At 37.2% G+C, this 24,713-nt stretch overlaps 1 protein-coding gene and 2 long non-coding RNA genes across 5 annotated transcripts in view; 2 read left to right on the top strand and 1 right to left on the bottom strand.

Annotated features, from left to right (window-relative positions):
* LOC115219682 (dentin sialophosphoprotein-like) overlaps positions 1–14,529 on the top strand; it is a 125,852-nt gene extending 111,323 nt beyond the window's left edge. Inside the window, exon 6 of one of the 3 annotated variants that reach the window (XM_036509684.1) lies at positions 9,295–14,529. In XM_036509684.1, the coding sequence (XP_036365577.1) occupies positions 9,295–12,409 (3,115 nt within the window). In that variant the 3' untranslated portion in view covers positions 12,410–14,529. Of the gene's footprint in view, positions 1–9,285 lie in introns of all 3 variants that reach the window. The other 2 variants (XM_036509683.1, XM_036509685.1) reach the window with 2 other exon arrangements.
* On the bottom strand, positions 4,053–17,414 carry LOC118766320. Its single transcript, XR_005002245.1, has 3 exons — positions 17,334–17,414; positions 8,025–8,029; positions 4,053–4,063 (listed from the first exon to the last, which is right to left on the bottom strand). It is a non-coding gene; the product is annotated as an uncharacterized LOC118766320 (long non-coding RNA).
* LOC118766319 lies at positions 15,109–16,729 on the top strand. The gene is made up of 2 exons (XR_005002244.1): positions 15,109–15,891; positions 15,929–16,729. It is a non-coding gene; the product is annotated as an uncharacterized LOC118766319 (long non-coding RNA).
* Positions 17,415–24,713: the final 7,299 nt, after the last annotated feature.

The raw sequence follows: 24,713 nt of genomic DNA, 5'->3' as shown, positions 1-24,713 counted from the left end.
TATCAATTAATTGAAAGGGATTGGTGAAGTTGGGTAGAAATGGTAGAGTGCTGAACTAAGCTCCACCGTCATTACCATTGCTGTGTTCTCTGCATGAACATCACAACCCATTAACAAGTGATTTGTGCCAGGTAATTTGGGTTACCTGAACCTTCATCAAACAAATAATAATAACAAAAAAAGAAACGATAATGATTATGATGATGACCATCTGTGCTGTAGAGAGAGAAAAAAGAATGCTTTCATTGGCTAAAAGTGTCCAAAATATTACTGAAACAATAAGAGAATTTAGGAGCAGAAGGAAGAACTACAGAAGAAATAGCTGGAAAGAAAAGGTATTAGTTGGCCAATTCTTGCAGGAGACTGAAACTGTTGGATGTAAAGAATGGTAGTTATGGCTAACAGATGGAAACATGAAACAATAAACCAAATCAGTAATAGCAGCTGCTCAGAAATTAACCATTAGAACAAATTTGATAAAAACAATGATTGATAAAAGTCAGTCAGAGAACAAACGCAGAGTCTGTGGGAAAAGAGATAAAAGTATTATACATTTCTTGAATGAGTTCAGTAAGCTGGTAGAAAAAGAGTATAAGTACAGGCATAAATGTGTAGGTAAAAGAGTGTATTTGGATGTTAGCTGAGTGTGTGGATTCAAAGCAGTAAGAAAGAATGGTATGAATGTGAGCAACAGGTTGTGATAGAGAATAAGAAATTTTGGATTTTATGGGATTAAAAAGACAAGATATTATTGTAGAGCACAGCGTAAGACCACAGACTTTGCAATATTAGAGAAGATACCAAAGTAATTGAAAGAAAAAGAGAAATATTGGGACTTAGCCAGAATGATGAAGAAATTGTGGAAGAGTTAAGATGACAATTATTTCTGTGGTAATTGGTACACCTGGCACAACACCTAAACTGCTACCTGAGTTGCTGAAGGATACTGGAATTAAGACTCATATTACTGACCAGCAGAAAGGTGTAATCTTGTATTCTTTTCAAGAGTTTTTGAAATTTGATAAGACATGTTATTACCAAACCTCAAGACAACATTCTTGCTAATATAACATTCAACAACAACAACAACAATAATAATAACAGTAATAATTGTGCAGGCATGTCTGTGCAGTTAAAAAGTGCACTTTGTACTTACATGGTTGCAGGTTCAGTCCCACTGTTTGGCATCTTAGAAAAGTGTCTTCTTCTATAGCCTTGAGCTGATCGATGCCTTATGAGTAAATTTGGTAAATGGAAACTGGAAAGAGGCCTGTTGCATGTGTGTATGTGCATGTATGTATGTATGTATGAGTATGTGAGTCCTTGTTTTGATATTGGGGGGGGGGGTAATTGTAAATACGTGTCAACATCATACAAGTGGTGTTGTTTGTTTAGAGTTTTCCTGGGGAAAATGTCTGGACTATGGAAAATATGACAATGCTTGAAAAACAGCTGAGGGTCAGTGACAGGAAGAACATCCAGCTGTAGAAAGCCTACATCTGTGAATTTTTATTAGACCGTGGGAAAGTGACTTTGAAAATTATGACAACGGTGGTGGTGGTGGTGGTGATGATGATGATTATACTACTGCTTCTGATGATAATGACGATAAATTTTTTATTTGCCTTAAGAGCAATGGTTGACGTTACATTGCCCTCAAGAGCAATGGTTGAAGAGACAGCTGTGTATGCTTATAGAGTTTACATTGAACTCAGAGGAGTTAAAACTAAAGTGACAATGTACATAGATTACAAAATATGGCAATGTCTTGGAAATAAGGCTCATCCCTTGAATACCAGTTAAAAAAAAACCCACACATCCCTAACAACAATGAGACCCTTGAACATTCCCCAATTTATAAATATCCTTTCTATTTTCTTGCATAAGCTTATAGGACATTCATAACATTGTGTGACTGTGTAAAAAAGTTTGATTATGTCAGTGTTCTCCTTCCATAGTTATGCTTGTTGACGGTATTAGACTGAAGCTTGTTTCATTATGTGAAAGATATCGATGTCCTTCCATAGTTAAAAAATTGTTCAGTGTTTAGTGTAACACCTGAGCTTGTTACATTATATCAAAGATTTTGATTTTGTTGTCAATGTCCTCCCATAGTTTTAAGCTTATCTTAAGTATGACACTTGAACATATATTATGACAAGATTAATGATATTACAGATGATAAATAATGACTTATTACATTGGCATAGGTGTGGCTGTGTAGTTAGAAGTTTGTTTCTCAACCACATGGTCCCAAGTTCAATCTCACTGCATGGCACCTTAGGCAAATGTCTTCTACTATAGCCTCGGGCTGACCAAGACCTTGTGAGTGGATTTGGTAGGCAGAAACTGAAAGAAGCTTTTTGTATATGTGTGTGTGTGTGTGTGTGTAGGTAGTGTGTGTATATGAACTTCTTTCTTGTTTTCCTCCCTCACTTTCTTCTCTCTCCCCTCTCTCTCTTGCACTCTCTCTCTCTCTTGCTCTCTCTCTCTCTCTCTTGCACTCTCTCTCTCTCTTGCTCTCTCTCTCCTCTTGCTCTCTCTCTCTCTTGCTCTCACTCTCTCTCTCTCTCTTGCTCTCTCTCCCTCTGCCCTTTCATCCTCAACTTTCCCTCCACACTCTCCAACTACTCCCTATCCCCTTACCCTTACATTCCTCACATCCCCATCTCCACCCTCATACCTTCCCTCTTTCTATTGCCCCTTCCCCCACACTCTGTCTTCTCTCTCCCCTCTTACCTCCACCCTCATCTACCTCCCATCTTTCCTCTTCTCCCCCTTTCTCCCTACTACTCTCCCTATCTTCACCCAACCTCCCCTTCTCCACCCTTCCCTATTGCCACCCCCACCCTCTCCCACCCTCACTTTCCTCACCTTTCTTTCTTTCTCCCCTTCTCTCATAACCCTCTCCTCCCAATCATGTTGGAACAGAATGAATGACCCCTTACTGGGCCCTTACTTGCAAAAAGAGGGGCCAAAGTCAGATTTTTCCAACAGACTGCAGTAGTCAATAAAACAGAAATAAATTAGTAAAATTTATTCTTTTTGTGAGGTCAAGTACCAAACGATCCATGTCCTACTACTGGTCTGTGACCTGGTGGCTAGAGACCCCAGGCCCATGGCATTAATTCTCATCACAACAGACATAAAGTAGTGCTTACCATTGTCTCTCTTCCTGCCAGCAACACAGTAGACAAATAGCAAACTTGAAGTTAAATCGAACACCCCCAATGCCTATTGCAACCCTCACCCTCACAGTGGCTGTGTAATAAGTAGCTTGCTTACCAAACCGTATGGTTCCAAGTTCAGTCCCACTGCATGGCACTTTGGACAAGTGTCCCTTACTATAGCCTCGGGCCGACCAAAAACAAAACAATACAGAAATGTAGGTGCAAAAATGGCTCTGTGGTGAGACGTTTGTTCCCCAGCCACATGGTTTCAGGGTCAGCCCCACTATGTCGCACCTGGTGCAACTGGCTTCTACTATTGTCCCAGGCTGACATAAGTCTTGTGAATTGGTTTGGCAAGTGGAAACTGAAAGAAGCCCATCATATGTATGTGTGTGTGTGTGTTTGTGCTTGTCCCCACCACTGCTTGGCAGCTGGTGTTACATGCTCGTAACTTAGGAGTTTGGCAAAAAAGACCTATAAAATAAGTATGAGGCATGCAGTTAGACACTGGGGTTGATTCATTGGACTGATCCCTTCAAAGCAGTGCCCCAGCATGGCTGCAGTCTAATGAACCCCCACCCACACAACTTACCATAAACACACACACCTTGCCATATACACACACACACACATAGATATATACCTATTTCTTTACTACCCACAAGGGGCTAAACACAGAAGGGACAAACAAGGACAGACAAACGGATTAAGTCGATTATATCGACCCCAGTGCATAACTGGTACTTATTTAATCGACCCTGAAAGGATGAAAGGCAAAGTCGACCTCAGCGGAATTTGAACTCAGAACGTAGCGGCAGATGAAATATCGCTCAGCATTTCGCCCGGTGTGCTAACGCTTCTGCCAGCTTGCCGCCTTAACACATAGATTTATACTCACACAAGTAAGCACATAAATGCAAAACAAGGTGGAAAAAATACTACCCAAATACCAGAGGTAGAGCAATATGCTTTCTATTAACCCCCCCCAAAAAAATCTACACAAACTGTTACTCAGAGTTTCATGTTACTGTTTGTCAGACAGTTGTGATCATATTGAGTATGTCTGGCAAACAGTAGCTTGAAGCTGTGTAACAGTTTGAAAAAGTTTTTTCAGCTTTAATAAAAAGTATATACATACATATACAGTGGCTGTGTGGTAAGTTGCTTGCTTACCAAACCACATGGTTCTGGGTTCAGTCCCATTGCATTGTACTTTGGACAAGTGTCTCTTACTATAGCCTTGGGCCGACCAAAACCTTGTGAGTAGATTTGGTAGATGGAAACTGAAAGAAGCCTATCATATATATATATATATATATATATATAATGTATGTTTGTGTGTCTGTGTTTGACCTTCCACCGTCACTTGACAACCGATGTTAGTGTGTTTATGTACCCATAATTTAGTAGTTTGTCAAAAGGGACTGATAGAATAAGTACTAGGCTTACAAAGAATAAGTCCTGGGGTTGATTTGTTTGACTAAAGGCAGTGCTCCAGCATGGCCACAGTCAAATGACTGAAACAAATAAAAGAAAGAATGTATATATTATATATATATATATATGTATAAAGCATATATGTATATACCATCAGAAATAATCGTCAGTCACTTCAGTATCCCAAAGTTCTGTGCAGAGGCTGTGCACAACACTGCCAGGTTTCTGAGTCAGTCACCTTATGAGCTCCACAACTTGTGCTGGTATTTTACTCAACACCACCTGTGATTATTGTCAATAACTCAATAAACTGCCTCATGAGCCCCAGACTTTGTGCTGTGGTTGTACTCAACATTGGACCTATGTGCAGAGGGGACAGCAGCTGTCCCAGTCAAACTGAGTTGCTGCCTCCATCCTCTGTGGCCATCACCAGGATCTACAAAACAAGAGTGGAGAGAGAAAGATAGAGTGAATAGAACACCTCCAGACTGCTTGTCACACAGCAACACATTCAATTAACCGCTGCATGTTACAATGTGCAGTTATATAGTCATCAACAAAGTGGAGGAGACACAGGATATCTGGTGCCATTGATCCATGGAACTAACCTAGTTGTTCAGTTGATTGTGTACCTGCCTGCATGCTGATATGGTTTTCTCAGTTACTCCTGACCTGGGGCTAAACAACTACAACAGCAACAACAACAACAACAAAATACTACATCCTGTTTGTCTAAGACTCCGAAAGGTAACTTTGCATGTCGACTCATCATAAAATATTGGACTGTTTTCGTTTTGCGAGCTGCTTTTTATTTAAGTTTTTATTTCCTAAATTCCCCAAAATTTCAATTTGTTTTTTAGGTAAAAATAAATTTTTATTTTATTTTATTTCATTTTTATTTTGGTTAAAATTCTTTCTTAAATCTCTATATGTCAGTATGCACGTGTGCATTGCATTTCTACCTGTTTGTCTGCCTGCCTGTATTGCATGTTTGCATGGTTGTATATCTGCATGGCTGTATATCTGCATGGCTGTATGCCTGCATGGGTGTATAATATGCATACTTCCTCTTTGTCATCATTCACGGCTTCTGCCTTCCTCACCAGATATTTCTGTTTCAAAACCAACTGTACCAATTCCATTTCTGCTGCTGCTGTTATTATTTTTCATTGTTTTGGTCTCATGAAAGAGTGTCTGCCCATAGCCTTCACAGTAGCCACACACACCAATCCTTCCCTTTCCATGGGTAACCTGTGTTTCAATCATTTTCTGACAGGCCTAATAAATAAAGTTAGGACTACAACACTATACACAATTATATACACCACTATATATGCCATGATACAGTATTATACATGAGGGTGTTTGTTGAAAAGATCCTGACTTTGGGTAAAAGAAATTACAAGGGGATCTGTTAAATTATTATTTGATTCAGCATAATCCCTTCTCAGATTCACACACTTATTGCAGCAGTCCTTCAGTTTTTGTAAGTCCTGTAAAAGAACTCAGAAGGTTGGGTCTCCAACCATGCCTTTCACCCTTAAAACCAGAGTCTTTTCAGCCCCCCCCCCCACCATATATATATATGAATGAGGTGATGCTGATAAGTTCCTGGCTTTGGGTAAAAAATAATACAGGTGGATCAGTTAATTATGACTCCATTCAACATATTCCCCTCTCAGATTCCCACACTTATTGCAGTAGTCCTTCAGTTTCTGTAAGCCTTTTAAAAGAACTCAGAATGTTGGCCCTCCAACCTGCCCTTTGTGATACCCTTAAAGGCAGGGACTTTTCAGCACTTCTTCATATATTATTATATCTGTTATCTTTTACTAGTTTCTGTCATTGAGCTGCAACCGTCCTAGGGTTCTACTTTGAAAGGTTTTTGCAAAGAAATTGACCCCAACACTTATATCTTTTAAAGTCTGGTACTTACTCTGTTGGTCCCTTTTACCTAACTGCTGAGTTAAGGGGACTTAAACAAATCAAAATCGTTTATCAACAAGCGACTGAGGAGAGACATAAACACAAAGACTCCCCACTTCCCCTCTCACATATATATGCATGTATTTATGCGAGGGGCTTCTTTCAGTTTCTGCCTACCAAATCTACTCACAAGACTTTGGTCAAATCTGGGATTATAGTAGAACACTCTTGCCCAAGGCGCTGCACAGCAGGACTGAACCTGAAACCACATAGTTGAGAAGCAAACTTCTTACACACAGACATGCCTGTGTCTACATATATTGTATGCCATTACATATAACACATCATCATATGTAACACTATACACCATTGTATATAAGACATTGTGTACTATAATATACACACCTGTTTCTGTCCCTCTTTCTTACCTGAACCTCCCTTTACCTAATACCTCTCTCTCTCTCACACACTCTCTTACTCTTTCTTCCTCTCCCACTCCCACCTATCTCTCTCTTTCTCTTTTTCCAACATGAGTAGCCATGTATCCCCTCTATTGCAAGATGCCTGTTTCTGTCTCTCTGTCACACTGTAACTTCTCTTTACCTGGCATCTCTCTTTCTTTCTCTCTCTCTCTCTCTCTCTCTCTCTCACACACACACACACACACACACACACACACACACTCATGTTTTTCTCCCCTCTCACTCTTTCTCTTCTCTGTCTCTTACTCCTCCTTTCTCTCACCCCACCACACTTTACCCTTTCACTTTCCTCTCTCATTCTCTCCTCTCTCTCTCTCACACTTTGTCCTCTCACTGTCCTCTCTTTTACCCCCTCCCTCTTTCCATCTAGAGTGGCCAGGTATCTCCTCTTCAGCAAGACGCCTGTCTCTATTCCTCTGTCATACTCTTACCTTTCACCACCTGGCACAAAGTGATCTCCCTCAATACCACTTCCACTCAAGTGGTCTTTGTCTTGTAATCACTTGGTGACCTCACTGGTGCTGGTGCCACATAAAAAACTTGGCAGTACATTTTGCAAATTGGTTGGCATTAGGAATGGCATCCAGCCATAGAAACCATGCCAAAACATACCGTAGATCTTGGCACTGTCCTTTGACTCACCGATTCCTGTCAAACCATCCAACCCAGGCCAGAATGGAAAGTGGATGGTAAAAGATGATAATGATGATGATGACAACAAGCTAAAAAGTATAGTTGACTCTAGCAAGATTTGAACTCACAGCATGCTTTATTTGGTGCTATATCATTGCAACTCTCACCACCCCTCTTTTGCTGTTAATTATTATTGGAGTTCATGTAACTATGGCAACTACTGTTGAAACTCTATCATATGTTGACCCCCTTCTATTAGCTGCAGAACATTTTGTGCCTCCACGACTCTAAGTCTGATCAATAAAATCAATTTGTAGTAGTTCAAGAGACCTCTGGGTGTTCTGGGTATTGATATCGTACACACCAATATGTCCACACTACCTTACCACCCCTCCTGTTAGCAGAGTGAATGGTATAGTCCTCAGTAGGGCACAGACATGGAGCTATAGTGAACAGTGAATCATAGTCTGTCCTTTAGTTGATTTCTTGTGTTCCATAGGACTACTGGATCAATGCTGGCCTTGGGCTATACAACAACAACAATAACAACAACTAACACATCAGTATCATTGGAGAATTATGATCTTTTCTACTCTAGGCACAAGGCCTGAAATTTTGGGGGAGGGAGCCAGTCAATTAGACCACCTCAATATGCAACTGGTACTTAATTTATCGACCCCAAAAGGATGGAAGGCAAAGTTGACCTCGGTGGAATTTGAACTTAGAATATAAAAAGAGATGAAATACTGCTAAGCATTTTGCCCGTTGTGCTAACGTTTCTGCAAGATTGCCGCCTTTAAAGGATAAAAATAGAAATAATTCTTTTCTACTCTAGGCACAAGGCCCAAATTTTTTGGGGGGGTGCCAGTCGATTAGATCCCCCCACCCCCAGTATGCAACTGGTACTTAATTTATTGACTCTGAAAGGATGAAAGGCAAAGTCGACTTCGGCAGAATTTGAACTCAGAACATAAAGACAGACGAAATACTGCTAAGCATTTCGCCTGGCATGCTAATATTTCTGCCAGCTCGCCGCCTTATTGGAGAATTATAATAAACAACTGGCCATTTGACATAGGAATCTTAGGTTCAAATCATATTTTGAAGATTGTATTGTTTCCCTAAGCAAGATATCTTATCCCTATTTGTCAAAACTTCTCAAAGGTTTCATATTGATGGTGGAAATGTTTGGGGGTTTTATAGTCTTACCATTTTTGTTTAATTCTGCATCTGTAAGCTTGTGACTCAATCATGTGACTGATACATGTGACCTTGTCATACATCCTGGTACTTGTGATCTGACCATGTAACTGGTACATGTAGCCTGGTACATATAACCCATTACACATTACCTGATCATGTGACCATTACATGTGACCTGATCATGTGACTGATATGTGTGACCAAGTACCTATTACTTGAGCAGGTAACTGATATACACAGTTGTATGGTCAGTACACATGACCTGATCATGTGACCTGGTACATGTGACTGACGCATGTGAACTAATACATAAGATACACATTGATGGTAGAGCACAAATGTGTTGCTATAATTGTTGTTCATAGAGCAAGTTTCTAGAATTTTCTTACCTAAATCTTTTGTTTGTATTAATTATTTTTCTTATTCTATTTCAGACGTTTCAGTGACACGGCAGAATGTGGTGGAGATGAAATGAGCACATTTACAGGGGAAACCAGTGACCGAGACTCATTAAACACAGAATTGTTCAAACTTGATGCTCTCGTGCATCGAAGGAACCTGATGGCACGAACCTTTAACCCTGACAACACGTCGTCCAGCAGTGTTGAGTCCAGCAACTTTTACCCTAAGACAGATATGCCGTTTTATGATCCTGATATGGTGCTGTCTTGCAGACAATTCAAACAAGATGACGAGGTGTCATCGCTGTACTCTCTCGATGAAGATGGTTTCTACACGTCATTCCACAGTGACAGTGGCTTAAAGGCAATGAAAGCCATGTCTAAAAATAGAATGTCAGAACTGTCAGAGATCTATTTGAAGTTGATAGGTAGATCGAAATGCCAGAACATTGGTGAAGCAACAGACAGGAATCAACTTATGGAAGATATATGCGACCAGGAACTGGAAGCAGAAATGAGAGAAGAACGAGATCAAACACCAACGAGAGAGATGAACCCACCACGTCACCTCTCTAGCCCAACAGAGAGTGAAACCAGTGACTCAACACTTACCAATACTTCCAATAGGAATTCTTTGGTCACTGGCACCAGTGAATCAAATTACTCAGAGTCTGACCACGAGATTATCTACAAACATATAAAGAACATGACTGCTATTTCTCCAAAATCTTTTCCTTCATGGTGCATTGTTTCATCATCTGGAAGTGATGAAGATTCTTCGAATCAGCTTCATGTTGGTCAGAAAACAGGAAGCGATAGTTCCTCGTCGGGCAGCGGTCTTGTAGCTGAAGCCACTGCTTCTTCTAATACATCAGACACAAAAGATTCCGATGATGGAGGAAACACACTTCCTCGAAACTACTTAGCATCTGAGAAATGGAGTGTGAACCAAGACAAAACCGGGTCTTGGCCACGGACCCATAATAGTTCCAATGATGGCAAGAAACAAGGCATTTTGAAATCTTCATTCCGCAAAGATTCTAGTTCCAAAGCAAAGATGCCAAAGTCTCTAAATTTCTCTCCATATGTCAACATGCTTCCAGCCGGTGATCATCAGACTCACCATTGTCTCTTGTCTGATCTTTCTGTTACAAATAAGCATTATTCTTCATTACCAGAACATAATTCTTTCACATCTACATCTTCCGCATCTTCTACATCCAGTAGTACAACTATTTGTAACGATGACACTAGTACTGTGGTAACAATGTCTGATAGTGACTTTGACTTTCTTCCAAGATATCCAGCACCGATATCCAGCACAACTCATCAGAAATGTTTCACTACTGAAAGAGAACCCAGCACTAATGCCATCCATAATGAGACTTTGGTTTCATGCCAGAAGAACAATTCTTTAGGACCCCTAAAAAACTCTGTCATTATTAGGAAACCTCTGGCTCAGCTTGCTAATAATAATAATAATAATAATAATAATAATAATAATAATAATCAGTTTGGTGCCGTTAATGAAGAGATCAATGTGAATGCAATCATGGAAAGCAACTCCAGTTTGAAACAGCAACTTCCTTCACCTGATTCGAGTCCACCATCAAGTCCTTATGCTGTGTCCTTCATTCCAAATGCTTTCACATCCTTTCCCAGTGCCAAAGACCACGTTTCCAAGAATTCCACATCTTTTGCTTTCAATAAACCTGATTTGCAAAAGTTACCAGTCAGTGAAACTGTGGTTATTAACACTAATAATAATAATAATAACAATAATAATAATAATAATAATAATAGCAACAACAACAGCCAAAGCAACAACAATAACATTGGTTTAACTGTGGAAAACAGTAGCAAAAGATTATCGTTTTCTACATTTACCATTCCACCATCAGATCAGGAAGCCAGTGAGAAGAAGAGTCCTACAGATAATAATCTTGCTGGGAGCTTCAGCAAAAAACTTAATTTGCTGCCAGATACAAACCAATCTGACTCAGTTTCTGATCAATCAAAGCCAGAATCCAGTGATTCCAGCAGCAAGCATAACTCTAGGAATGGTTCCTATCGTGTTGCTATGTATGAACAGCCTGAGGAAGAGCCAAAACGGTTGGATTCTTACAGACTGGCCATTTCAGCATCCAATAAACTAACCGATGACGTAGTCACCCGGAATGGTTCTTATCGTGTTGCAGTACAAGACATCAATCAGAACAACAACAACAACAACAGCAACACTATAGAGCCTACCAACAGGTCTGATTCTTATCGTGTTGCCATGAAGGTAGAAGCCAGTGACCGGCGCAGTAAATCATTCAATAAAGATATCCGTAGACAAGGCATTACTGACATCAGTCAATTGAAGATGGATGGTGAGCAGCAGTTTGATAATTTTATAAGTTCTCCTGTACAAAAGTCTACAAGTTTCAGATCAAAGATGAACAGTGTGTTTGGTGGTAGCAAACCTGATTCTCAGACCTTAACCAAACCACAGAACTCAAAGAAAAAATATCCAAAAGGCAGCACTTATTTGTCTGAAAGTACATCTCTGTCCACCTTGAAGAATTTGGGCAAAAAATCATCTTTGCCAAACCAAAGTACTGATCTGCATACTTTCAAAAAACTTGTCTCTCAACAAACTCCATCGTCGTCTCCAAAAACCTCAGCTGTTGAAGTACTGAAGCGCAAACCTTCACCTCCTTTCTCGAAAGACGTATCGTCAGAAAGTGGTAACAGAAGTATTCTTGGAGGATTGTTCCAGAGACCATCATCATGGGGTGGAACCAGTAAAGTAAATCCCAAGATGTCAACTTACGTTAGTTTTGACACCATCTTTGAAGACAAAGAAATCCTCTCCAATGCCTCTTCGATAGAATCACTGAGATCACCTTCTCTCACATCAATTAAAAAAATTGGTGACCCAAACAACTTACACACGGTCAAATTTAACCATGGGTTAAAAGCTGATCGCAAATCTTTGCTGGAAGTAAATAAACATCTGTCAGAAGAGGAGCAGAGAAATCGAAAGAAGCGTTTGGCAGGTACTGTAGATGAAAAAGCCGTCCAGTCGGTGCTGGACAGTATCAAGACAACCATAAGATCTATGACTTCAAGGTCAGACACCTCTTATAAACAACATTCTTCAGCAACTTGATGTCTTTAAAATCCAGGTTTTTAAAATATTTTTTTCTGTCCTGAAAGAAAGATCTGAAAAGATCTTAGTTCCTTCTAAGGAAGGCCTAACGGGAATATTTCTTCATTAAAAGAAGAAACTAGAGAGGTATTTCTATGGTAAAGAAACATCTAGAAAGATTCAAAGACGGTTTGTTTTTCTTCTTGCTCCATTGTTTGTTGCTTCCAGAAAGAAAGATCTTTCCAGAAGATGTGCTCTCCCTCTTTCCCACCTCCCTCTCCATTAACTTGTCATGCATGTCTTTTAACAATCGCCGCCACCCTTACCACCATCACTCTCATCGTCACTGCCACTATCACCATCCTCATCCCTATCATCATCATAATCATCATCTCAAATTTGGTTCAGTCTTGGTGCTGAATTCAAAGTATAACCAAAATACCGTCCCACTCCATCCTGTCTTTGATCCACCCAGAGTGACAATATTTTCACAATAGTGAAGATTCACTCATTTATTTGAGTCATTGAAGACCCTACAATCAATGTGGGCTCCTGGTGAGCAAATTCATTGATAGGGTTTCAATTCTCACTTGAAGCACAATGTTCCTTTTTTTTTTCCAGTTCATTTATGTCATTTAATGCTCTTAGGAAGGGCATGAGCACCTCATAATCTTCTTTCTCTCCTCCTCTGTAAACCCAAAGCTCTACTAACCTATAATATATAACAGAACCAATGCTTTACATATCATTTCTGCCCTCTCTCCCTGAATTCTGTGCACTGGGGTTGCAGTTTTTGTTTGGGGCAAATTCACTTCTCTTCCACTGCTAACACTCTTAGCATGACCATCACAAGTCTTGCAGCATTCCTTCTCTCTATCATTGTCCATTTGATAAAAGGGAAACAAACACATTAAGTCACTGAGATTTAGCTAAAATGAAGATAAAACAAGTAAAAAAAAAATAAATATATATATTTGTGTGTGTATGTGTGTAAGTCATCTTAAAATCCATAAGTCTGGAAAAGAGAGCAGTTGCTATATTTCATTCCATAATGGCTACCTCTGATGAGTGCAGGGTTACATAATTGGAGTGTTACCTAACACTCTGTTGAATCGCTAGCATGAAACCGACTGGTAAGATTGGCCGTAGTGGATATATAATAGTGTACACTTTCAGATGATAATACACACAAACACACAATTTCAGTGTATTTTTACCATGGAGCAAGTAATTGTAACATACACGTCCTTGGTCACACACACAGTAGTACACCTAAGAATAGTAATAACAATTTGAAGGTACCACCTCAGTCCACGAGTTGTGAATAGCTGGCATCTACATTACACCAGCAGCAGCAGCAGCAGATGCTGTGTGACAAGTGTAATAATAATGATAATATAAAAATAATAATAATAAGCCTGGTGTATCCTTATCAGCCGAGTAGTTATGATGCGTATATTAGACTTCATATATATGTACCCCAGTGTCCCTGTGATGGTATGTGCTGCTCTCTCACTCAATGATAATAATAAAGCCGGTAGATGAACTACAAAAGTGTCTTGTACACGGCTGCTTGTCCCCAAAGTATAATTTAAAAGACAGTTTATTGTCAGAAACTTGGGACCAGACCTTCTAGTATGACCCTCACTCCTGAGCCACAGATTTATCTTTGTCTGAGTTTCTGTGGTTGCTCAGTTTCCTAGAACAAGCAGTCAAATCTCCTTCCAGTTACATCATACACAGTGATTTAAATGATGTAGACTTATATAGCTGAACAGACTGGATGGTCATCACAGGAAAGCCTTTCATCACCAGGTTTACCAGATCAGGACTGAACAACAGCGGTGGTAGTAGTAGTGGTGGTGGTGGTGGTGTTGTCATCTTCAATCTGGGTAAAACTTATTGTTCCAACAAAAACAAAAACAAACAAGTGTTATTATTTTCTTATTTATATTTGTATTTTTATTTCTTTGATTCAGTGATGGTTCATCTGTCCTCCCCAATGTTTTGTCGTGAAGTCCTAGAGATGATAATATGGACTGAGGCATAAATATGTACACCTACCTTTGTCAAACACTATGGCATATAAGTATATATACATATATATAAACTAAGTGTGTGTGTGTGTATATATATGTGTGTGTGTGTGTGTATATATATATATATATATATATGTATATATATATATAATGTATATATATATATATTATATATATATATATATATATGTATATATATATATATATATATATATGTATATATATATATATATATATGTATATATATATATTATATATATATATATATATGTATATATATACATATATATATGTGTGTATTTACATATATATATATATATACATGTAAATATTTACATGTGTATATTACACACACACATATATATGAACACATATATATATAGATATAAACATTATATATATAGTTATACATACACACACACATATATATATATATACATACACACACACATCTATATGTATATATTTACACATTCACAGGTATATACAAACACACACACACACATATGTGTGTGTGTCTTACAGTAGGAAACTTGAAAACTTGGCAGTGACTGATCTACCCCTGTCCTCTCTCCTTCTCATCCCACTTCAGTTCAACAACTCTTTCTAAAATGGAATGGGAACATCATAAAGAAAGTTAGTGCATATATATATATATATATATATATATATATATGCATATGCATATACATACATACACACATACATACATACATACATACATACACCAACACACACACACACGTGTGTGTGTGTTTATTTTTATTAAAATGGAATGATGTTTGTGTTTTAGTGAAATTAGAATTTTAAAATTCTTGAGGTGGAATACAATTTAACAATGAAATACCAAAACTTGACCTTTTTAAAAAATTCTTTCTCTGTCCTCTCAGACATACAATCTAATTTCTGTTTTACAACCCCTGTTTGAACACAATATTTACCCCACAAAGACCATCATTTGATTCTTCGTTATAATCTAATGAATATATTTCTAATTTAATGAAGGTTTATATTTAGTGCTGTGATATTTCTGTATAAAATATTTCAGGAGAATGTTGTGATAATAACCAAGCATGATACAAAAAAATGAGGAAAGAAGCATGAATTCTTTTAGAACCTGGTTCCACAGTCTAATGTATTCACCCCTTTTGCATCTCCCAGTCAGCTTCTATTAATAAATAAATTGTCTGTCTGTTTGTCTACAGCATGTAGAAGCTTAGTAATGGGTTACCTTGTTTAACCAAGAATTGCTGTTTTTAACCAATGGTTATTGTATTTAACCAAGGGACATCATGATTAACCAAGGCTTATTGTATTTAACCAGAGGTAATTTTATTTAACTGAGTGTTATCATGTTTAACCAACTGTTATGTTTTAACCCATGGTTGTCATGTTTAATAATGAGTTATCATGTTTAACCAAAGGCTATCATGTTTAATGAAGGATTATCATGTTTAACCAAGGGTTATGTTTAAACAGATTTTAATGCATTTAACCAAAGGTTATCATGTTTAAGCATAAGGGGAAGTAATACAACCACAGCAACCACAGTCTGGGCTGTGTTTGTGTAGGGTGTGTCTGAATTTGTTGTGTTATAAATATGCACAGCTGTGCACATACACAAAACACTATACATTAAGGTTATATATATATATATATAATATATATATATATATATATATATATATAATATAATATAAAATCTTATGTATGTGTAAAGTGGCATGCTCAAAACACTCAGCCATAGAATGACTAGCGTTTGCTAATTAATGATAATAATAATGATAATAATAGTAATAATAATAATGGTAGAGCATGCAAACAGTAAAGGTTGTGCCCATATTGGTGCGTTGGGAACAGTAAGCAAAGATATAGATAAATAATGGCCAAAGGAGATTGAAATAGAATGCCTGGTAGAGCTCCTACAGAAAGACCACTGAAAACTTGTGGATACTTAAGATTACATGTAGTAACCTGCTAATCACACAAGTCCTACCAGGAATAAGACCAAACCTGAGCCAAACCAAAACAATAATAATATGTGCACACACACACACATGTGTATATTTAAAATGGGTGTGTGTGTGTGGTGTGAGCATATTCTTACACTTATCTTAATTTAAGTATGACAATGATCAAAACCAATGATTACTTTTCATTGTTTGTGTTTTGTTATTGTTAGAGAATTATTCTAAAGAACTTTCTAGTTTGCAGTTGTTGAGTTACAGTGCCAACTTATATTAATTAGAGTAATCAGTGTAATTAAGTATTTACACCTTCATGGCATTGTATCGTTGTTGATTAAAAACACCACGTGTAGAACTAATTATGTCAGTTTGTATGTAAGAGAAAGAGGAAAAATGATTATGTGTTCAGAACATGTATGTTTGTGTGTGTGTGTGTGAGTGCTTGGATATGTATGTATGTTTGTCTGTCTGTGTGTATGCATTTGTGTGGTTGTGTGTATGTGTTTGGACGTGTGTGTGTGTGAGATAGTAAGGGCCACTATGACAACACTACACAGACAGTGGTGACTCCTTCATTAACCACAAGGAAAACCTGGACACTGTACAAGAGACACAACAAAACTAGAAGCTTTCCACCCTTGAAAACTATGGCACATACTAAGGCCAGTTTGACCAACAATGAGGTCCTACTGTTGATATATTGAAGATATGGCAGTCGAAGTTCAGCTGAGAGTGTTGGGTACGTTGTATGCATTTCTGACCTTCAATTTACTGAGGCAGTTTGCTGTAAAAGGAAACTAAAAGAAGCAATTTGGTGATTGCTTAAGGGTGTTTTGAAACTGGACAATATCTGAGACCCTATGTGAAGAACTGGTGAAAGATCATCACACTGAATGGCACTCACCCATAGTCAAATGGTGTAACAACTATATATCATACAGTTCTGTATCTAAGAGATGACGAATTATGTTAATTATTTACATTTGATGGATATTTGTCCTCATCTTGTTTGTTGTTAACTATTTATCAGTTACAGGCTAACTGTGGTCCATGGAACTTTCTGGATGGCATATCTAACTTCATGAGGAAAATAATGTTTTTGTTTTAATAGTGTGGTTTATCTGACGAAGAGCCATGTCTCATGTGGCCTGCTTTTCAGAAAAGGTCGTCCATGCTTGCTATAACATGCACACTGACTACAAGAAATGAATGGAAGAAAACTGATCTGCACTGCCAAAAAACTAGGTACAACAACCACCTCACAACCATCATGTGTCCCACATGTTCGATAACCACTAAGTTTCATAACGACCATGTATGTTTATCCTACATGTGAAGCAACCGTCAGCTTTCCTACATGTACAACAGTAACGAGCAACTTACAACTGGCCTGTATGTGCATCCTACATGTTCAGTAGTCATCAGCTATGACAAGCACTGTGTATGTCCTACATGTACAATATCTGACTTGGGATCACCATGTATGTACATCTTAAATGTCCAATAATCACTAACTGCCACAACCACCATGTGTGTGTTTCCTGCATGTATGTCATCCACTAACTCACTATTGCCATGTGTCCCCCCTACATGTACAACAACAATCAATTTGGAATCACCATGTATGTGTATCCTACATTTTCAATAGCCATCAACCACCATGTCTGTGTCTCCAGCATGTACAACAGCAACTAACTCAGGATCTCTATGTATGTGTGTCCTGCATGTACAGCAACATGTGGATCTTGAATTGGTTTCCATGTGCATTTGTGCACTCATTCTTGGAAAGTCATTGTTGGCAAGAGCAAATGGCTGAGAACAATAAATGAGTCCATGTCTTTTTGCTATATGTGTGTGTGTGTGTGTATGTGTTTTAAACCTTAGACCCTGTCATCAATTCACTTATGTGGTTATTCTCTGTCTCTCTCACTTCACTAGGAATTGAACCAGTATTTCATGCTTCTTTACTTGCTTTCGTCCACATTTTCGTCTGCTTGACCATTTTCACAGAATATTATCCAAAAATATCACATTTAGTTCATCCCCGACTCCTCAGGCAATCCTTCTGTTTTTCTTTTGTTTTCCACCTTTCATGTTTCAAAATTTTTTTTTTTTATATATTCTCACTCGTATGGTACTCTTAGCGCTCCACTAGCAACGGATGCCAGTCATTGAATGTATTTGAATTATTTTTTAAAAATTTATAGTCTCACCCTGTGTCCTATGAAATCACACATTTGGATAGTTTTTACCTTTCATTATATGAAACAATAGTACACTAAATTTTTTTGAAAAAGTAGTACTTTTACAATGTAAAAACTTGAAATAATTTTTTCAAGAGTTTAACCCCATAGCATATTAAACCTTCAAATTTCAAAAGTTTTAACTATATTAACCAATGAAGACCTCACTTAAAATATTTTCATCATTATTTTTTATGCCTCCACCAAGATCTAAAACACTGACATTAAAATATTTAAAATTTATTTTAACCTGTAATCTATAAAAAATTCAGAGTTCTCTAAAATATTCCAATACTACAAACAGGAACCCAAACATTTTAGAACCAATTTTTTTGTCCCATTTTTAACCCTCCTCATTTTTTAACTCTTTTTTTTTTTTTTTGTATGTTATAACTGTTGACCCTATTTGCACCACAAACCTCTTTATTATGTTTTATAGAAATTCAACAGAAACTATTGCGGCATGGCAGATATATATATATTAGTCATTGCAAAACACAGTGACTGCAGTGGAATCTTCTCAGTGACTAGGTCGCAGTTGGTGGAACAAAAATTTTGACACGAAATAATAAATATTTTGAATGAAGTTAACTGTCTCTTGTGTGTTTTTCAATGGCTAAATATGTATTTTCCTTGCTGCAATCATTCTAGTCTCAACACATGGTCTTTGATCAAATCACTTGCCTGGTTAGTGGACCTTCAAAATCAACACAAACTGTAAACCATTATTGATTATTAGTACACACTCATTATTGATTATCAATAAAACTTCATTTAATTTTCAGAAAAAATGTTTTAATAGAAAAAAATAACACAACAAAATCATCATTTGTCAACTGCCATTTATTACTTTAAGAATTCAAAATTTTTTTCTTCAAAGAAAAAAAAATTTTTTGTGTGTTTGTTAAATTTTAGATTGATTGATAAACCTTCATTATCAATAATAATAATAATAATAATAGTAATAAGTACAGCACTCCGTCGGTTACGACGATGTGGGTTTCAGTTGATCCAATCAACGGAACAGCCTGCTTGTGAAATTAACGGGTATGTGGCTGAGCACTCCACAGACATGTGTACCCTTAACATAGTTCTCGTGGCTATTCAGTGTGACACAGAGTGTGACAAGGCTTACACTTTGAAACACAGGTACAACAGAAACAGGAAGAAAGAGTGAGAGAAAGTTGTGGTGAAAGAGTACAGCAGGGTTCACCATCACCCCACTGCTAGAGCCTCGTGGAGCTTTTAAGTGTTTTTGCTCAATAAACACTCACAACACCCAGTCTGGGAACCAAAACCACGATCCTATGACCGCGAGTCCACTGCCTTAACCACTGTTCCATTGCACCTCCATGATAATAATAATGATAATAATAATCATAATAATGATAACTATTATTATTATTATTAAGGCAGCGAACTGATGGAAATGCTAGCTTGCCAGGCAAAATTCTGCTAAGGTTGACACTATCTTTCATTCTTTTGAGGTTGAGAAAGTAAGTACCAGTTGAGCACTGGGGTCGATGTAATGGACTTAGCTCCTCCTGCAAAATTGCTGGCCTTGTGGCAAAATGTGAAACCATTATTATTATTATTATTATTACAATTTTTTTGAAACAGAATTATTAAAAAAAAAAACATTTTAATTGTCTTTATTTTAAGCACTGTTAGTTGTTATTCTTGCAGTTTCTACCTGACTAGCTACACACACACACACACACACACAAATACATATATGAATATATATATATATATATATATATCATCATCATCATCGTTTAACGTCCGTTTTCCGCGCTAGCACGGGTTGGACTTTTTTTTAATTTTTTTTTTTTATATATATGTATATATATGAATGTATGTGTGAACTGGTAGGTGTAGTTTTGAAAATGTCTCAAAAAACATATTTTCAATTTCCTTCCTTTTGTTCTTCAGTTTTGCATTCTTTGATCCAGCAATTGTCTTCTCTTATGTTGTCCCTAACCAAGTACCCCCAGTGCTGCCTTGTCTCCACAACCAGGTCTCCCCAGTGTCACACTGTATACTGTCCAGGCATTTCCTGAACCACATATATGTATACATATGTATGTGTAAGCAGATATATATATATATATATATATATATTGTCATTTATCAATATATTGACTACCTGAAGATATGGTGTACAATCTGGGTTGTATGAAACAGAACATCAGGTTTGATGAATATGTACTCCACTGCATGTATTGAGTGCTCTTTTTATGTTTTGTTGACAAGCTAGGACGCACGAATATATGTGTTTGTGTGTGTGTGTGCGTGTGGTTGGATGAAATTTTTAATTTAAATTAAACATTTACAAAAACAGTTAAATTTGTGTAGCCCACTTATTCTTGAGAGAATCATTTACCACTGATTTCTTCATATTATACACACACACAAATGTACATCAGATACATGCATATATATATACACACATACATACACACACTATCATCATCATCATCAGTCCCACCCATGCCAGCATGGAAGGCAGATGTTAAACGATAATGATGATATATATATATATATATATGCATACACATACATAATACACACACACACACCACACACACTGCCTAAATACCAATCTTGGGAAATTAGGCTTCTCAAAACCAGAAGAGAGAAAGCTAATTCAAAGACTACAGATCCACTCCATCACTGGAACTGTAAAAATCTTTAAAACTTTCCAGAAGTTTATCATTTAAAATATATATGAGCATGTCTAGATATGGAAGGAATGAGAATACATATATAAAGCAAAACATGCAAATCTGCACATACACACATACATACATACGCATGCATGGACGCACGCACGCACACACACACACACACATACATACAAACAAACAAAAATACCCTGTTGTTGATGTTGAAATTGCAATGAAGGAGTCTTGGATGGTTCTTTCCCAATTGGCAAGAAATGTTGAAATAAAATGAATAATTCCAAATTAAGGGTTTCCATACCACAGTAAAGGTTTTGGAAAAGCAACGCTACTGTAACCTTTTGGGATGCATGTGTGTGTGTGTGTGTGTTATGGAGAGGAAAAAGACCCATCAATCTGACCTGATGTGATAAAGATCTATAAAGGGAATATTAAGGGAGGTAACCATTAATATCGCCAATACGAAGGGAAGTAATTTATGATAGCATAACCATCCTTTAAAATGAACAAGCATAAAAAACCCAAAAAACTTTCCGTTTCAATTATAGAAGGCAGGTTACTATGTCATTAGAACTAACAGAAGGTGTTTTGGTATTGAATGGGTTATATATATATATATATAAGTCCTTCCAATAATTTAATTGTTTACACAGTCAGTTTTATTTTATGTGAAATCTACACTTTCATTTAGTTCTTTGTTTGGAAATAATTAAATTATGTTTTAATGATTTTTTAAAACCTGTTTATATTGTTCTCGATTGTTTGGCTTTGTTGTCGAAGATTCAAAATCGATGTTTATTTTGTTGCCATCGTTATTATGTTATTATTTTATAGTTTGTTAAATTGTTTTTGTCTTTTATGATCTTTTTTTTTTTTTAAAAAAACAATTTGCTGTTTCATGAATTTTTAATTCTCTTTTGATGCCAGTCCACCTGAGACAAACCCCAGGTTCTGTGATACAAAATTTCTTGTTGCAAACTGATCTAAATTAAAACCTTAAATCTAAATTCTATGTTGATTTGTTTCAAAGTCCAGTTTAATAACGAGGAAGTTATTTTACTAAATTCTTCGTTATTTTCAAAAATTAATTGAAACAAATTAGTGTATTTCAGCAGAAATATCATAACAAAAAAGGTTAGCCAGAAATATTTTGAGGTGTTGTCACTTTAGTAACGTTTTGTATGATCATCGTAGAATTGTGTTTGATGGAAAGACAGTCTGATTCAAATTCGTTGGTACTCTTGAGTACCAACGAATTTGAATCAAACTGTTTTGATCCATATATATATATATATATATATATATGTAGGGAAAATTCACAAAAAAACCCCAAAAGACAAAGACAGGTGGTGTACAAAACAAACAGATGTATTAGTATAACGCTCAGGAATAGAAAAAGTCTTTTACATTTCAAGCCTATGCTCTTCTACAGAATATATTATATAATGTTGGAGAAACCTGTCACACATACACAGTTGTAAGGTTAAATCGCATTGGTGTTGGTGGCAATGTGCTCCTTGAAGCAAGCCACACACACATTCACACACACAGTCACTTTCACCACACACACATACACACACTGCTCCCCACACTCATGTATATAGCTGAAGCCATTCCTAAAGATGACCACCCTACTCTATTTCTTATTAAAACTGTCCTATTTACTCACTCTGAAGTTGAGTTTGATACTCCACTTCAAACCATTTCATTCTAAAATTGAATCCTCCACATATACCTCTGGAGTTGAATGCTCCACTCCATACTACATTCTAGAAACAATACCTTCACTACACTTTACTCTGAATTTTAGTGCTACATTTTACTCCACTCCACATCACTTCATTATAAGAATAATACCTCTACTTCACTTTATGAATACCTCTACTCCACTCCATTATGAAGTTGAGTGCTACTCCTCACTCCACTCTTCATCACTTTATTATAAGAACTATACCTCTGTTTCACTCAATTCTAAAGTGGAGTGCTACACATTTCTCCACTCTCACTCACCCCTTCATTATGTAAACAATACTTCTACTTTACTCTATTCTGAGGTTGAGTGCTACATTTCACTCCACTCTTCCCTAGTTCATTTTGAGAATTTTATCTCTACTCCATTCCGTTTTGAAGTTGGGTGCGCCACTCTTCACTATTTCATTGTGAGAACAATACCTCTACTCCACTTCATTCTGAAGTTGAGTGCTATATTCTACTCCACTCTACATCATTCTTCATCAAAGAACAAAATTTGGTCAAAATACCCTCCATCCTTGCCTCCCCCTACTGTCAGGTTTTGTATCTTAACAAGGATCCTGTCATTTGGTTGCATTGTTTGTTGTTGTTTTTTGTTTAAATCCCGTCTTTGGAAATCTCTGACGGCCAAGTGGTGAAGGTTACAGGCAGCCAAGAAAGAGAGAGAGAGAGAGATAAGCAAAAAGGTGGTTCATATCATGCCACTGGCAAACATTACATCTGTGGGCCCAGACACTTACACACATGAAACACACAAACGTTTATATACAGAGTGGGCCAGAAGTTACAAGGGAGTTTTTGTATGTAATATTTTCTTTATTTTTTTTGTGTACACACACACACTATAGTTTATAAATAAATAAATGAATGTGTGCCCTGACTTTTGGCTTACTCTGTGCCTTATATATATATGTATGGATATATGTATAATTATGTATATGTATGTATATATGTAATACACACACACACTTGAAAGAGTAGGTATACCATGTCCCTACGTTTCATGAGAGACGTTGAAAAGGGTTGGCAACAGGAGAGGCGCCCTGCCGTAAAACATTGCCTAAGAAAACTCATCTACTAATCTGTAACAGCAGAGGAAGCAGATGTAAAATACATATAATGATGCACACACACATACACGCACTCAGTCACACAGAAAAAAGTTAACATTCATTAAATACATTCCTACACACCTTTTTTTAAAAAAATTATTATTATCATCATTATTATTATTATTATTATTATTATGCCTTACACTCTTTACTTCTTTCTAACTTTCTTTCTTCCTTTCCTTCCATCCTTCCCTTCCTTCCTTCTTTCCTTCCTTCCATCCTTAACTCCCTTCCTTCCTTCCATACTTCCCTCCTTCCTTCTTTCCTTTCCTTCCTTCCTTCCTTCCCTCCTTCCTTTCCTTCCTTCTTTCCTTTCTTTCCTTCCTTCCATCCTTCCCTCCCTTCCTTCCTTTCATCCTTCCCTCCCTTCCTTCCTTTCATCCTTCCCTCCCTTCTTTCCTTTCTTTCCTTCCTTCCTTCCCTTCCTTCTTTCCTTTCTTTCCTTCCTTCCATCCTTCCCTTCCTTCCTTCCATCCTTCCTTCTTTCCTTTCTTTCCTTCCTTCCTTCCTTTCTTCCTTCCTTCCCTC

This window comes from Octopus sinensis, linkage group LG15 (genome assembly GCF_006345805.1).
Source record: "Octopus sinensis linkage group LG15, ASM634580v1, whole genome shotgun sequence".
Classification (NCBI taxonomy): domain Eukaryota; kingdom Metazoa; phylum Mollusca; class Cephalopoda; order Octopoda; family Octopodidae; genus Octopus; species Octopus sinensis.
This window is presented reverse-complemented; position numbering and strand designations above follow the sequence as displayed.